Source organism: Triturus cristatus, chromosome 6, assembly GCF_964204655.1.
Source record: "Triturus cristatus chromosome 6, aTriCri1.1, whole genome shotgun sequence".
In the NCBI taxonomy this organism is placed as follows: domain Eukaryota; kingdom Metazoa; phylum Chordata; class Amphibia; order Caudata; family Salamandridae; genus Triturus; species Triturus cristatus.
This window is the reverse complement of record NC_140589.1, coordinates 1752744898-1752760774: the sequence shown is the minus strand read 5'-3', so window position 1 is coordinate 1752760774 and position 15877 is coordinate 1752744898. Positions and strand designations below refer to the sequence as shown.

The following is a 15877-nucleotide window of genomic DNA, read 5'->3' as shown; positions in this document are numbered from 1 at the left end:
AAACTCACTCTCCTCTCCTCGTCCAGTGACTTGGGCCTCAGATGCAATCTTTGGGACTTAAAACAGCGGGCTCGGACAGGCGGCTCAGCTCCTCCTGGGTTGCCAGTCCGAGCCGGTACTGCTACGAAGATCTCAGGTTGCCACAGGGCACACGCACACAGCGTCGCTGAGACTTCCTTGAGCTTCGGGTGCACGATCACCGGCGACAACGGTCTCAGGCTGCACGATGAACACACATGCAGCGTCACTGAGACTCACTTTAACTCCAGGTGCACTATATAACAAGGCAATCCTCACGAAGGTCTACCGCTGCAAAAAGCACACGCACACAGTGTTGTGGAGAATCACTTGGATTCCGGGTGCACGATAACAAGGCAATCCTCACGAAGGTTTCCCGCTGCACAAAGCACACACACACAGCATCGTGGAGACTCACTTGGATTCCGGTGCACACAATAACTGGACAATCCTCACAAAAGGTTCAGGCTGCAAAAACACATGCACACAGCGTCTCTGATCCTTGCTTGGACTCCAGGTGCCCAAGATCACAGGGCACACCTTACGAGGGTCTCAGGCTGCAACAAGTACATGCACACAGCGCTGCTGAGACTCTCCTGGAAACCTTTGTGTTTCTGAGTTTCCACAACAGGGAGCCAGCTCACCTCGGGCCCTTGGGGATAAGTTACTTCAGGACACAGCACAGCAAAGTCCTTTCAAGCAGGGGGACACAGCACACAGCAAAGTCCCTTTAGCCTTCCCTTGGTTAAGACAGCAAACTGCAGCCAGCCCAAGAACACACAGAAAGGGTCAGTCCTTTCCTTCAGTCTATTCAGTTTTCTTCCTTGGCAAAGGTTACTCTTGACTACGAAGTAGCTCCAGTCTTGTTCAATCTTGATCAAGTACAGAAGCTTCAGCTCTCATAGTTATTCCTCTCAATGGCTTTGAAGTCTTAGTGTTTCAGGGGGCACTGACCACCTGACCAGTTGTGGGTGCCTTTATGCCAGTGACACCTTCTTCCTTTGATTAGTGGGGTTCTGGATTATCAACCACTCAGCAGGAGATGAGACAATTGTTTTATAGCAGCAACCCATGCCTCTTCACCTCTAGGGCTACTCCTCCCCCTACACTCCAGATGCAGGTCAGCCTGTTGCTGTCTTACCTCCTCCCCTGGGTCAAGACATTCCCCAGATCCTATCGCTTTCAAATCCAGACAGTCAATCCACAACCAGGCAGGGACACACAGAAATGTTAGAGCACAAAAACCAAGCCAATTCTGAAAGAGTGGCTTATAAACACTCAATGCAAAAACCACCTTCATAAAAAGATGTGTTATTACATTGTGAGTTCAGGCATACTAAACTTCACCTCTCCATCTTAAGCCTGCGGTAAGATAGGCTGGAAAACATATTACACAGCCTTCCCATTCTATTCTATGGGCAAGATGGCCTTTCAACAGTGAAAAACAAAATGGAGATTATTTCACTGTCAGAACATGGTACACACCTTAGTACATGTCCTACCTTTCACATGCATTGCACCTTGTCCTGGGGGTACCCTGGACCTACCATAAGGGTGTCTGATGTGCATAGAAAGGGAAGGGTAAAGTATGGCAAGTGGGTGCACTTGTCAGAACACATGGCAGTTTTAATAACTGTGCGCAGGCACTGCAATGGCAGGCCTGAGTTCCCTTTTTAAGGCTACTTGAGTGGGTGGCACAATTAGTGCTGCAGACCCAATAGTAGCATTTGCATTACCAGCCCTGGCACACATAGCACACTTTACTAGGGACTTTACGAGTAAGGCAAACATACCAATCATGGACAACCAATTACCATTACAGTTAATACAGGGAACACTTGCACTTTGACACTGTTTAGCAGTGGCAAAGTGTCCAAAGCATCTAAGTTGGCAACACCATGTCAGAAAAAAGGTCTAGGGGGAAAGCAAAAAGTTTGGGGAACTTTATCCAAAAAGGGCCAAGTCCTACACCTACTTATGTATTCAAGCTGCAAGAAAGCAGGATAATTTATAGCAAAGTTATTAGAGAAAGTAGAGAGATTCATGGAAAGTATGCTGTCAAGGTAAATTTTAATCTACCACCCAGGGTTTTCTTAAAGGAGGAAAACAAACCACAGAAGAAGATGCATAGTGAAGGATGTGGCATTAGAAGAGGTAACACCCAAACCTTTTTAATTTTATTTTTAAATAGCCCTTCTTTAGTGAATGCATGGTGGTTTTAACACATATGGATGTGACCCTGCTGACTATAACACCAGAATTCCCTTACACATGGGCATATTTTGAAGCTACTGTTAGTGGTTTATGTTGGATTGGTAGGACAGGGTAGATTTTGCTTGAATAGATCATTTGGATCAAGTTTATTATTATTTATTTCTTATTAAGCCCAACAAATAACCCTAAAATGGTCTGTAGGTTCTGGTACAATTGTACAGGTTAAGAAGCAGAGACGTTTGAACCATGTAAACAAACAATTTAGGGTGTAAGATTAAACACTCAAGTTATAAGAGCTTTTTTGAACTCTCTACAAATAGCACAGGCACGTAGATGTGGCGGAAGCTGATTCCAGTACTGAGGAGCTAGGCACAACAATGATCGGCCCCCATACCTAGTGGTGCAGATGCACCAAGGATGTAACAGAACTTTGCAGCTAGACCCTAAGACTCTGGTGGGGGCATACCACTGGAGTTTATCCTGCAGGTATTGTGGTGCGTTCCCATGCAAGAATTTATGGACTAGACAGAGAAGTTGAAACACCGATCGCTATTTTATAGGCAGCCCATAAAGGTTTCTGATAATAGGTTCTGAGTGCGATCTAGATGACAGACTAGCCGTGAAGCAGTATTTTGAACCACATGGAGTTTGGCAAATAGTCCTTCATCCATAGCAATCATTAGCGCATGCCATAGTCCAGGCGGCTGATTATAAGGGCCTGTACTAGGGATTTTCTAGACTGATGCGGTAGCCATGAAATGCTTACCTGAGAGGGCGCATGATTCCAAAGCAGGAACCTGTGTTAGCATTCAAATGTTCTTTCATGGAAAGGTTCTCATCTGGCATGATTTCTAGATTTCTCGCTACCAGTTTTGGAATGGGTGCTGCGCCCAGACTCTGAGGCCACCAATCCTTAGACCACACCGAGTGGTCTAAGTATCATTTCTGTTTTACTTGCATGCAGTTGCAAACAGTTGTGCCCCATCCACGAGGTGATTTTATTTATGCAGTCTCTGATTTCTACTTTGGTAGATTCTGGATTAGGTCCCATTGTGATGACAAGCCGAGTGTCATCTGCATGGGAGATGGCCTCGAAACCAAAGGATTTCATCACTTGTGCCAGTGGGGCCATGTAGATTTTAAAAAGAGTGTGACTCTCCATCATTCTGTGTGATGCTCCACCAGTTTATGGCATTCTGGGATAGTCATTATATCATAGAATGATTTTACTGATGATTTTTATTGGGATTTTTATTGGGATACTGCAAAAGAAATATTCAATATCTTGGACTCTTTTACTGATAGGACTGCAAAGGTTTACTTAGGTTTCTGCAAGTACCTTTCACAAAGTCATATGAAGTCAGGAGGTTTACGTTGGTTTTCCAATAATGGTCCTATTCAAGAAACATACAAAAGTGAATCACAAAATATCTACGTAAAACCGTTATTTTCTGTAAAATTGTTGACCTGCAAACATATTAAGAGTTAAGCGTAGTAAATTAAAACCTTCCTATATATACTTTTCTAGATGATATGATGAGAGTTGATAGTGTGCAAGGCTTTCATAGTTGATATTTCAGACTCAATATAAAAACAATCTCAAATAATTTCAAAGGCTCAGATATTTAACTTTAGAAGTTGGGGGATTCCTCATTATGATGTCGGTGGTAATATGAAAGTAAATGACTAATACAAAAAATAAATATGTTTTGTTTCTTAAACAGCTCTGTGGAATGGGAGAGTGTCAGACCAGACATCAGAAAGGAGCTCAATGTGAGGAGAAATGACGGGCAATTTTGGTACGTCTATATATTGATTTCATTTTGTATTTTTAGATACTGAGTGATTCCTCAATCAGAAATTCAAGGGCCTGTTCATAAAGGTAAATCGACATGTGTAGATTTACTCCAAGTACATTTACTCGCTGAGTAACTTTACTACTTTTGACTATTCAGGATTTAGGAGCGTAAAGTTACTGAAATGTGAAGGCTTATATGTTTCCACCCCCTGAAATAGGGGGTGAAGTCAGTAAAAACATCAAATGCAACCATAAAGTTACTACTAATAACTTTATGAACGTATTTGATGTACTGCTCACTTGGTGGACACAGTGCAATCAGGATGGATATCTCCCTTTGGGAAAGTGTAGGGAAAATCATTAAAAAATTATTAAACTTTAAAAAAAAAGATAGAAAAAAATCTTTTCTGTTAAATATTAATGATAATTAATTGCATATATGTCTTTTAAATGGAGAATAATATGAAAAAGTTACAGCTTTTACTTAATTTCAAAATAAACAATAAATCATTCACAATATAATACATTAAATTCATATTTTATTATGTATTAAAATGTAAGTTGCATAATTTTTTTAATTAAACAAGATTAATATTTTAAAATATATTAATACATATCTTTTTCCTGATATTTTTTATTATTAAATTAAATTTATCAATATTCTTAAATATTTTCAATAATTTAATTTAATTTCACATTATTTTCAGTGGGATTTTATTTTAAGTCCCTCCTTTCGTTATTTTCTACCAGAGGGTGTTGCAGGTCCAGTGGTTGACCATGTATGGTGCTGCACTTACTCCAGCACTGAGCTGATGTACATTTACTACTGCATTGATTTTGTTTTGGGCTGTAGTAACTATTGAAGGGCAGTTCCTTCCTGCACTCCTTATTCCTCATTTTGCCCCTCCCCTTTAGTCATGAATACGCCCCTATTATTAAATTATAAACGCCTCTTCCGGTGGGTGAATCCTCCTCTTGATGAAGGTGTGATGAAATTGAAATGAAGTTTACATACTACTCTGGAAGGATGGAATTCACCTGAGATGACCGTAAGATGTTGTACTCTTGCTTTTCTATGTGGCCTTAATGCTGTCAATCCTGTAGACATTAAACACTTTGTAGGTGACAGTTGGACATGGGGTCTCTGGTTGGCAGAGGTACGCACTCTGTCCAAGTAGGGACTACCACTCTAGTCAGGGTAAGCTTGATACACACTAGAAGGTAACCAGTGCTCGCTCTCTGGTAGCTTGGCACAGAGCAGTCAGGCTGATCTAAAGAGTCAATGTGTAAAGGATTTGTGCAACATACACACACACACACAATAACACAATGAAAATACCAAAAACAGACTCCACACTGATGTAGAAAAATAGACAATAGTGTTATAAATAAAGCAATGCCAAAACAATAAAAATCCAATAACTAGAAGTTGAGTTATGAATCTTTAAAGAATAAAAGTGTTTCTAGTGCTAAGAAGCAATGAGTGCCTATGGGAGTGATCTGGACGCACTGGACCGGTACAGAGTCAGCAGTCCAAACCAATTGCAATGGATAGCTGGCCTGTGACAAGAGCAACGCAGATCCGGTGAACAGAGTACTTTGATCCTGGGTTGCAATAGTGAGATCCGGGGTGCAGTTGAGCAATGCAGTGATGCATCGATTTTCTTCACACAGTGGCAGCAAGGTTTGGGTTCCAAAGTGGAGGATCCAGACACAATGTGGTGGTTCCGAGTGCAATGCACTGATTCTACTCCACAACAGGGTTGATGCGCCGGTTCTGCTACACAGAGGCTGGAGATGCATCAGATTCTCTGATGCAAGTATCTGGGTCCGCTTCCAGTAAACCAGGCACAGGAGCAGAGCTAGAGACTTTAATAGCCCTAAGTCTCGAGCAACAGGAGGCAAGCCAACAAGCCCTTAAGAATAAATTCAGTTGCACAGCAGCAGAGTCTAGCTCTCCCTCAGCAGGGCCAGAGAGTACCAAGAAGCTGAACAATACAGCAGAAAAGCAAGCCTTCCAGGCCAGCAGAGGGTTAGTCATTGATGGAGCACTGCAGTTCTTCTGACGGAGTCATGTTGTAGGTCCAGAAGTGTCTGGTTTGGAGGGGTGGGAGACAAGTACTTATAACCAGTTGTGCCTTTGAAGAGGGGATGACTTCAAAGAAGAGTCTTTGAAGTGAACAGAGGTCCTTTCTTCCCAGCCCTGGCGCCAGTCTTTCAGTAGGGGGTAATCAGTCTGAACAGGACACTACCTGTTCAGATGCAAGTGTCAGCTCCTCCCTCCCTCCCTTCCTGCCCAGGAAGGAAAATCAGAATGCAAATGAGTGCTCAGACACACCTAACCTTCCTGTGTTTGCGGCTGGCTCAAGGAATTTCACAAAGTGAAGCTGTTACCCACCCTAGACGTGTATTGGAGTCAGGCTGCACGCACACAGAGTAGTGAGAGCTAAAAGTGGCATTACTAAAATAGTACTGTTAAATCCAAGTTTACCAGTAAAGAGAATTTATCATTATAATTCCAAAGATATGAAACATGCCAAAGCCTTCCTTTCCAATGAGAAATTACAGCATAAAAGTGTATTAAACAATTACCAATGGTAACCCGGAAGAATAGTACGCATCACTGCAGTGAACAACGAATTTGGGTGTTTGTCACTACTAGGGCAAGCAAAACTTAAAAGTACAAGTCCTACCTTTTACTTACACAGCACCCTGCCCTTTGGGCTTCCTGGGGCCTCCCTTAGGGGTGGCTTAGATGTCATAAAAGGGGAGTTTAAGGATTGGCAAAGGGTTTTAAATCAAACACAAGGAGATGATGGACGGAGCGCTAAAACTTTTCAAACACTCACCCCCAGTCACAGATCTGGGTTGAATCCATCATCATTCTTTAGCTCACTTTGCCACCCCTGTTCAGACACAGCTATATGCAAATCTTGACCCTGTGCCTCATGGGAACAGTCCAGCCCGAACTGCCAAGCCATTTCTTCCCTGGACCGGAAACAAGCCTCCTGGGACTGGTTTCGGGCTAACAGCCCTCTTCAGCCAGTCCATGGAAGACCTGGATTGGCACTCCGTCCATCATCTCCTTGTGTTTGCAAATGGTTTTAAATGCCAAGTCGAAGTGGCAGTAAACTGCACACACAGGGTCTGTAGTGGCAAGCCTAAAATAGGTTTGAAAGGCTACTGGTGTGGGTGGCACAATCAGGGCTGCAGATCCACTGGTAGCATTTCATTTACAGACCCTGGGTATATGGTGTACCACTTTACATGGGACTTATGAGTAAGCTAAATATGCCAATTGTGTATAAATCAATGTTACCATGTTTAAGGTAAAAGCACATGCACTTTAGCACAGGTTAGCAGTGGTAAAGTGCTCAGAGTCCTAAGGCCAACAAACAGAATCAGCAAAAAGAGGGGGTAAGCAGGCAAAGTGTTTGGGGAAAGACCACCTTAAGGATGACAGGTCTAACAGGGGCCTTCAGACAACACTACCCTTACACCGGGAGCGCAAGCTGCATCTGCCACTGCCAACCGCTTCCACACCTCCCACCAGCATCATGAAATGTTTACAGGGCATCCATATTAGGGAGATAAGACAAGGAAGGCCAAACAAAATAGGGGTTGTTGGCTAGTCAAGGCAGGCCTGGTCTGGGAAGTTGGGTTTAGTAGGGGTACCAGTAGGAGTTCACAAGGCCTACTCAGAACTGTTTACTCCTACCCTTTCCTATCCCTCTAGTTGCACCTCCCCCGTGGCTCCACCATCCGCCTAGTACTGCTGCTTGAAAAGCTGCCGCTCTGCCTCCCATCCCACTGCCGACTTGTACCATTTAACAGTGACCAAGCTCGCCTAGACTGGCATTTCTTTCCTGGATGCCTTGACATTTTCCTTCCTATATTCACTCTAAGCTCTGGAACTTCAAGTTCCACACACAGATGCAGTGGAGTGCTACGGACTGCGGTCTACAACACTGGGGCAGGGTCCAGGTCCTGAAGCGATACATGAGGGTGGCTCGAAGGTTTTTCAGAGCCACTGAAAGTCCATGAGTTTACTGGTGCACGTGCATTTTGCTTGTGGTTAGGAACAGGTACGAAAACCTAAAAAAAAACAAAAAAAAACTTGAGACCTAATGAGCTCTAACACAGATGCTATTTTGATGCAATATAAATATACTTGGTTCGTTCCAGAAACAGGAACTAACCCTAAGCCCAGCCGTATCCGAATTTCCACAACTTGAGGCTTTCTTGGATACGCAGTTTAATTTGTTGTTTAGGGCCTGACATTGTATTGTTCAGAGATTTGTGTTAATATTGTGATGAATGTAATGTGTTTTAATTGTGCACTGTGCTTTCTCAATGCCCTTCCGACCTTACCATTACCACCCATCTCTATTGCACTGTGTTCCTGAGCAGCACACACGTTGCTTCTCCAATAGAGCTTGGTATTAAAAGTGCGCACAGTAACGCAAAGAGCATGACAGGAATGAGGGTACTGCACCCCTCAGACCCGCCCACTATTGTAAGATAAACATTACTGCTGCACCCCCCTTCTTTCAGTCAAATGCCGCAGTCATGTGAATAGAGCTGTACTCCGCCATCTTTGAGAGTCTTCATCATAACAAAGCAAACAGTGGCCTACTCTGTCACAAACAGTACAGTATTACGTTTTTTTCGAATAGACCCCCCAAAAAATATTACGTTAAACAACTACATCAGCTTACATATATCAGATACTCACAGTACATAATGTTCTGGCCACAGTGCAAGACACCATAAAGCTGAGATACTTTGTGGTTCATAGAGTGTTGTGAGATTCTGAGGTTATCATACTGTGAAAGCAATCGACACACAAGGGACACATTATAAATGGGGGGTCGCACTGATTGATCCCAGCGCATTTCAGTCACTTTACTCAAGCTATCGAAATAATGTATCAATTTATACTGCTGACTGACCTAAAATGGTGGCAGTACCAAACCTTCTATTATACACAGGCAATGACAGCCCAATGTAATGTTAGCAGAGCCACACACTATGATATAATTGTTATTTCAAAATCTTGCTGTGACTGGGAACTTGCATAATGGCCAGAGGGTTGTGTGAGGGAGGACAACAAATCTGATTTTACCTGAGATGTTCAATGGCAATAAGACCTGCTTTAAGAGCTCGGATAAATGATGCTGGTTGTCTGTATTCTTCCCAAAGCCGCATGGTTCCATTCATGTTTTATGAAATGATTAAGAGATGGGTGGTTAGCCAATCAGATTGAGGTTTGGCTCTGTTATACGTTGTTCACAATTCTACGACCCTAAACGTTTATCCCAACAAAGTGCAGAGAGAGTCTTCTAAACTATCCATCTCCTGAGCCATAATCTAAAGTACCTTATTAGGAAGTGAAGAAGTCTGAACAACTCTACATAAAATGTTGAATTTAGATCCAGACACAAGCACTGCCTTTCTTTCTGGGGGGATGCAAGTGGATCTTATAAAAAGTATCTCGCACCTGACTGAAGGTTCATTAATAACATCTTTATTTTGCAATTTTTATTCTGTATTTCAGGATGTCTTGCAAAGATTTCTTAAAATATTTTGCACAAATTAATATTTGCAACCTAACCCCCACCTACTTGGATTTTGAAGAACAGCAGCACACCTGGACAAAAAGCGGTACTTGTAGTCGGTGGGTGAAAGGCAGCACCTCTGGAGGATGCTTCAACAATGGTAACCTTACTCTCCACTAATGTACCTTACGAACTCTAAGCCATACATTCTGTCTTGCTTATAGATAATAATTTAGCCTCTGCATTTTATGACCGAGAGACCTCACCTAAAGAAAATGCATTAAAGACATTAAGGAAATGAACAGCAATTCGGTACCGAATGGTCCCTTATTTAACCCTAACATATCATAAAACCCATACTGTTTCCTCACAAAAAATACCCTATACTCGTTGTTTGGAAATGCCGAATGCCTGTCTGCAAAGTACCCTTTTCTTTCTCTCTGTTCCATTTTGTACCATCCTCTCTTTCCTCTGTTCTTACTTAATTTGTCTTAGACCCCTCTTTTTTTATTTTGTTTCTTTTCTTTCTGCTTGAAGGTGTATTTCAAGCTTCCACTTTATTTCCTTCCTTCTTCACATGTTGTAATTCATGTCTGCTTCATTTGTTTTCCTCCTGTTTCTCTTTATTGAACCTTTCCATCTTTTATTTGATGTTCATTTCTCTCTTGTCATCTTTCCTACTCTATTCATATTTCCTCCTTTTTCTTGCATCTTTTCTTTCCTTTTATATTTGGAACCCTTCTACTTCTGTAGTCTCTGCTACTCTCAGCATATTGTCACCCTGCCTTTCTACCTACAGTGATAATTTATTTATGTAATCCTTCCTTTATTCATTCTATCTATTCACCCTTATTGCAGCTAAAGATTGCAACATATATATGAAAATAATTAGCACAATTTATTTAAGTTATAACAATAGCACTTACAATGTCTGTTTTTTTGACCTCCCATCCAAATGGGCATTTTTTCTTTTCTGACCCCCCTCGTTCAAGCTCTCTTGAGAGTTGTGAGTTTCCTTCTCACACTAAGGGGGTCATTAGTATGGCGGGCGGACTTTGTCTGCCCACCATACCCCTGGGAATCAGGACCGCCCGTAATGCCAGCGGTGGTCCCGCACCCTCTATTAGGATGCGCCCGCCACACTGGCGGGCGCATCGTTCATTTGAAATATTGCGGCGGGCGGTGCTGAAAGCACCGCCCTCTGCAATGCCACAAAGGCAGGTTGTGCCTTTCAATGCACAACGTGACAGGCACCGCGCGGTGCCTGCCACGTTGTACATTGAAATGCAGGGGGTACCATATGCACCCCCCACCGTCCCTGGGGGCCCGCAACGGGCCCCCGCCAGGAAACTCCGCCTGCCTTTCCGTGGCAGCAATGCCGCCACGAAAAGGCATGTTTCCGCCTCCATTGTAATATGACTGGCGGTATCTAACAGACACCGCCACCATATTGAACCCTTTTCCGCCCGGTCGACTTGTCGACCGGGCAGAAAAGCGGCAGACGGTCTTTCCGTCCGCCGAGGACCCCCCAGCCATCGTAATATGGCGGGGGGTCCTTGCTGCATGTGACTACCGCCGGCCCAGCTGGGGCGATCTGCCCGCCATTCTAATGGGGCCCTAAGAGCGGATCTCTGGTTTTGGGCTTGATCCCATGTGCCTCTTGCCGATCTCTCTGTGCTCCTTAGTGATACATCTGTCTGACTCCAACAGTGCTGGTGGCGCCCAGTGCGACAATCATTTTTGGCGCCCCCACACCCCATGACCGCCTCATTGGATTCTCTCACTACCAACGGGCAAAAGTGTCCCTCATCTCTCCAATCATAAGCTATTGCTAAACATTGCCCCCCCCTTGAGGTCGGCGCCCCCTCCACAGGTCAGCGCCCAGTGCGGCCGCACCAGTCGCACTGCCCTAAAGCCGGCCCTGGACTCAAATTCTGAACCGTCCTCACGCATCCATTATGAGCCACCTCTCGCCTGACAGGTTTACCGATACTTTGACACCCCCCTCGGCACTTTTGACCTAGTGCGAGGCTCTACCACTTAGAGAGGACCTCTGATTTTGGACTTGAGCCCATGTGCCTCTTGCCTTCCAATGCTTTCAAGCGGTACATCTGCTTGATTCCAGTTCAGAACCATTCTCACGCAGGCATGATGAGCCACCTCTCGCCCCACTGGTTCACCGACACTTTGACACCAACCTTGGCACTTTTTGGCACTTTTTGACCGAGTGCGAGGCCACTTAGAGAGAACCACAGGTCCCACAATGCCAGGAGCCACGTCACCGGCACGTACTCCATAGGACACGCACGCCAATGTGACGCATCTAGGACAATACCAGTGCGTACGTCATCTGGCGCGCGCAACGCCACAAATTCAGGATGTTACAGGCAGAGGCCTGCCACTCTCGTCTGGCATCTCGCAAGGTAGCTGTTATGGAAAGAAAGACGAAGTGGATGGTGATGAAAGTATTTATTAAAGTAATTAAGAATATAGTATAAAGGCCCACAGGGTTACAGAGGGGAACAGGTCAAGTACAGATAAGTGAGTCCAGTCGAATGACCATCATTCCATTACATCACATAAATACCTAGTCAGGGTTCTATGATGACATATCATGACGATAGGTGATTCGATAGGAGGGAGGAAGAGCAATGCAAATGAACAGGTAGGAGACAACAATAGAAATGAAGGAAACTATAAATATACATAATGAATAAAAGTAAATGTACAACATCTCCCTGTGTCACAAAGAAAAAGACATGTTGTTAATACAATACGAAATTCTCAAAATGCTTTGGCATTCTAACTATCTCCCAAAGGAATTCTGACTAGCATCATGGTGAGTATTAACACCACATTTGTCATCTTGCAAAACACAGTTCTCATTTTCAGTATTGCACTCTAACCTAGAATTGTCCTGTAGAAGATTATTGTGGTTAGCTTGTGCATCAACATCAGAAAAAGTACAGTTATTATTTTCAATAGGTCTAAATGAAGTGTCTTCATTAACTAATTCACTGAAATTTTCATAATTATTATCAAAACTACAGTTTTTTTATTATATTCTTCACAGCCTAACATACTGTTATCTAAATTTAGTTCTTACTGTGCATTTTATTTCATAACTATTTTTTCTTGTCCTGGTTCTAACTTAACAATATAACTTTTGCTCCACCACCCTTTGTCTCCCAAAAAGACCGCACCTTTAGAAACTTCTTTAACACAGAATGGGGTAGTGAAGGTTGATTTTCCTTTGAGAACTTTATATGGTTTCTTTATGATGACCCAATCCCCTTTTTGAAACATCTTGTTTTTAGCTTTGATGCTTAAATCACAATATTGTTTTGTCAATATTTGTTTAGCTACAATTTTTTCATGTACTTTAGTAACTGTGTCATTTATTTTATTTCCTTTAGTATTTTTCTTAAACCAATTGTCTAACTTAGGTGTTAATGCATCATGGCATATTCTTCCTCTCATTAAGTAAAAGGGAGTATGTTTAGTTATCTCAATTGTAGTGTTGTTGTAACTGTTAACTTTTTCTCTAATGTACTCTTTTACAGGTAAGTGCGAAGCTATCGCCAATTGAACACCTTCTTTTAAGAACCTGTTTACACGTTCTACTTGCCCATTAGAGGAAGGATTGTAAAGAGGAGTTTTTTCTTGTTTGACACCTAGTTTTTGTAAAAGTTCAATCATAGGGTTTGACACAAGTTGTGTTCCGTTGTTGGAAACAAAAATTTTAGGTTGACCATCTGAAGCAAATATTCTCTTTAAGAAATCGATTATAACTCCAATAGTGATATTTTGAATGAACTCATAGTGGACCCATTTAGAGTAGTAGTCTGTTAAAACAACGAAATACTTGCAATTACTTTCAAGAAGATTAAATGGTCCTCAAAAATCAATTGCAACTTTTGCCCAAGGTCCATCAGGTATTTCAATTAGTTGCATATCACTTTTACTTACTTTCCAGTGTTTATCTGTCTTAAGATATTGTTCACATTGGTCAATATGAAGATTAACATCAGTATTTATTCCTGGCCACCAATAATAATTACTAAAGATCTTCTTTGTAGCAGTGCTGCCAGGATGTCCTTTGTGTGCTAAAATTATGCATTTATTTTCGTAGTTTTAATGGAGGCACAAAAAGATCATGCCTTTTAAGAAATCCATTCTCTATAGTTAGCTCATCACTTACTTGTTGAAAACTTTTCATTTAATTATTTAAGTTTCTCATGGGAGGCCATTTAGTTGTGAGATACTCAAAGACATGCTTCATAGTATTATCATTTTCTTGAGTCTCCAACCATTCTTTTTCAGTAACTGAACCTTCACACATGATGGTAGCGTCAATATGTGCAACAACACATTCAGTTTCTTCTAGGCATTCCTCTTTACTATCTGATACAGGTAATCGTGATAAGCAGTCTGCTCTACAATTGAATCCGCCCTGTAGGTGTCTTATTTTAAAGTTAAATTCCTGTAACTTCGATAATAATCTAACTAGCCTAGATGACGCTTTCCCATTTCCACGACCGCATCCGTCCATCATGTATACTAGGGGCTTATGATCTGTTATTATCTTGAATTCTTTACCCATAGGTATGTTTTCAATTTTTCTACAGCCCATACACATGCAAGTGTTTCACGCTCTATGGTACTGTAAAATGTTTCTGCATTACTAAGTCTTCTAGATATAAATGCTACTGTGTATTCTTCATCACCCTTTTTCTTGCAAAATACAGCACCAATACCTACGGCACAGGCATCTACTGTCACAATATTTTTGAGATTGGCATCAAAAGGATTGAGAGTAGGTGCATCAACTATAGATTTTTTAGTTTCATCAAAGGCTAAATCTTGCTCTTTTCCCCATTCACATTTCACACATTTCTGCAATAATTTACTCAATGGCTCTACTTTATCAGCATAATCAAATATAAAAACGAGAATAGTATTCACTTAATCCCATAAATGATTTAAGCATTTCCTTGTCTTTGGGTTTAGGTGCCTCTCTGATTGCTTTGACTAAAATATTTTCGGGTTTAATGCCATTGGCTGTTAAAACATGCCCCAAACACTCAATGCTATTCTGCATTAATTTACATTTTTCTTTAGAAACAGTCATGCCCCTTTCTTTTAGAATATTTAAAACAGTATTCAATATTTCATTATGTTCTTGTATTGTGCTAGCTTGCACAAGAATGTCATCCTGAAATGTTTCCACACCATGAATGTCATTAAAAAATATATCCATCAATTTTTGGAAAATGCTGGATGCGGAAGCTATACTAAATGGTAGACTGATGTATCTATATGCTCCAAATGGAGTCACAAATGTAGTTGAGTCTTTTAACTCATCAGATAAACAGATCTGATGGTATGCCGACTTTAGATCAATCAAAGAAAAGATTTTCGAACCTGCAGTTGATGCCAAAATTTCTTGGACTTTAGGTAAGGGATGGTAATTTACTATTATGTTTTTATTGAGTGATCTTATATCGGCACAGAGTCTAATGTCACCTGTTTTCTTCTTATTAGGGACAACGATAGGGGAAACCCACTTGGATGAATCTGTAGGCTCTATAACTCCTTCTTTACATAATTTCTCCAAATGTTTTTTTAAATCTTTTCTTACAGATACTGTTCTAACCTTATGTGCTAAGGGAAAGGCACCCTCTTTTAGTTTAATTGTGTGCTTGAATCCCTTAACACAGCCAATTTCATCTTTAAATATATCTTGGTTCTGTTGTAAGACATATTCCAGACTACTCAAATTTTGGGGTATCTGTACATAGTTTACATTTTCTTCATCAAGAACAATTGGTTCTACTGCTCCGGGTTGTAATATAACGCCTAGTTTTGCAAAATCTTTCCACCCTACTAGTTGCGTCCCCGTTCAGCAACTATATTTTGGTTTTGATTATTCTACCCTTGAATGCTAGTGTATCTTCAAAATATCCGACCATATCTATTTCATATTCTCCAAATGCCTTTGGATTAACGTCTCTTTCCTTTAATTTAACATTGTTCCATTTCTCATTATAACTTGTATCTGATATGATGGTAATAGGTGATCCTGAATCACCCATGACTTGTAATTCAACCTCACCAATGTGCACATTACCTAGTGGTCCTTTTATTTTACCATCAGTTACTTCTACTGTTAAAACAATATTTGTGCACATTTCTTCATCAAAATCATTAATTTTTATTATACAGTTCACAATATTTTTAGTGTTTTCACATGAAGTAGCAGAATGTGCCACTTTTTTACACTTAACAC

At 41.5% G+C, this 15877-nt stretch overlaps 1 protein-coding gene across 1 annotated transcript in view; it reads left to right on the top strand.

Moving 5' to 3' along the window:
• CAPN13 (calpain 13) overlaps positions 1-15877 on the top strand; it is a 582342-nt gene that overhangs the window by 338738 nt on the left and 227727 nt on the right. Inside the window, exons 9-10 of the mRNA XM_085609938.1 lie at positions 3957-4031; positions 9588-9748. Coding sequence (XP_085466064.1) covers positions 3957-4031; positions 9588-9748 — 236 coding nt within the window. The remainder of the gene's footprint in view (positions 1-3956; positions 4032-9587; positions 9749-15877) is intronic.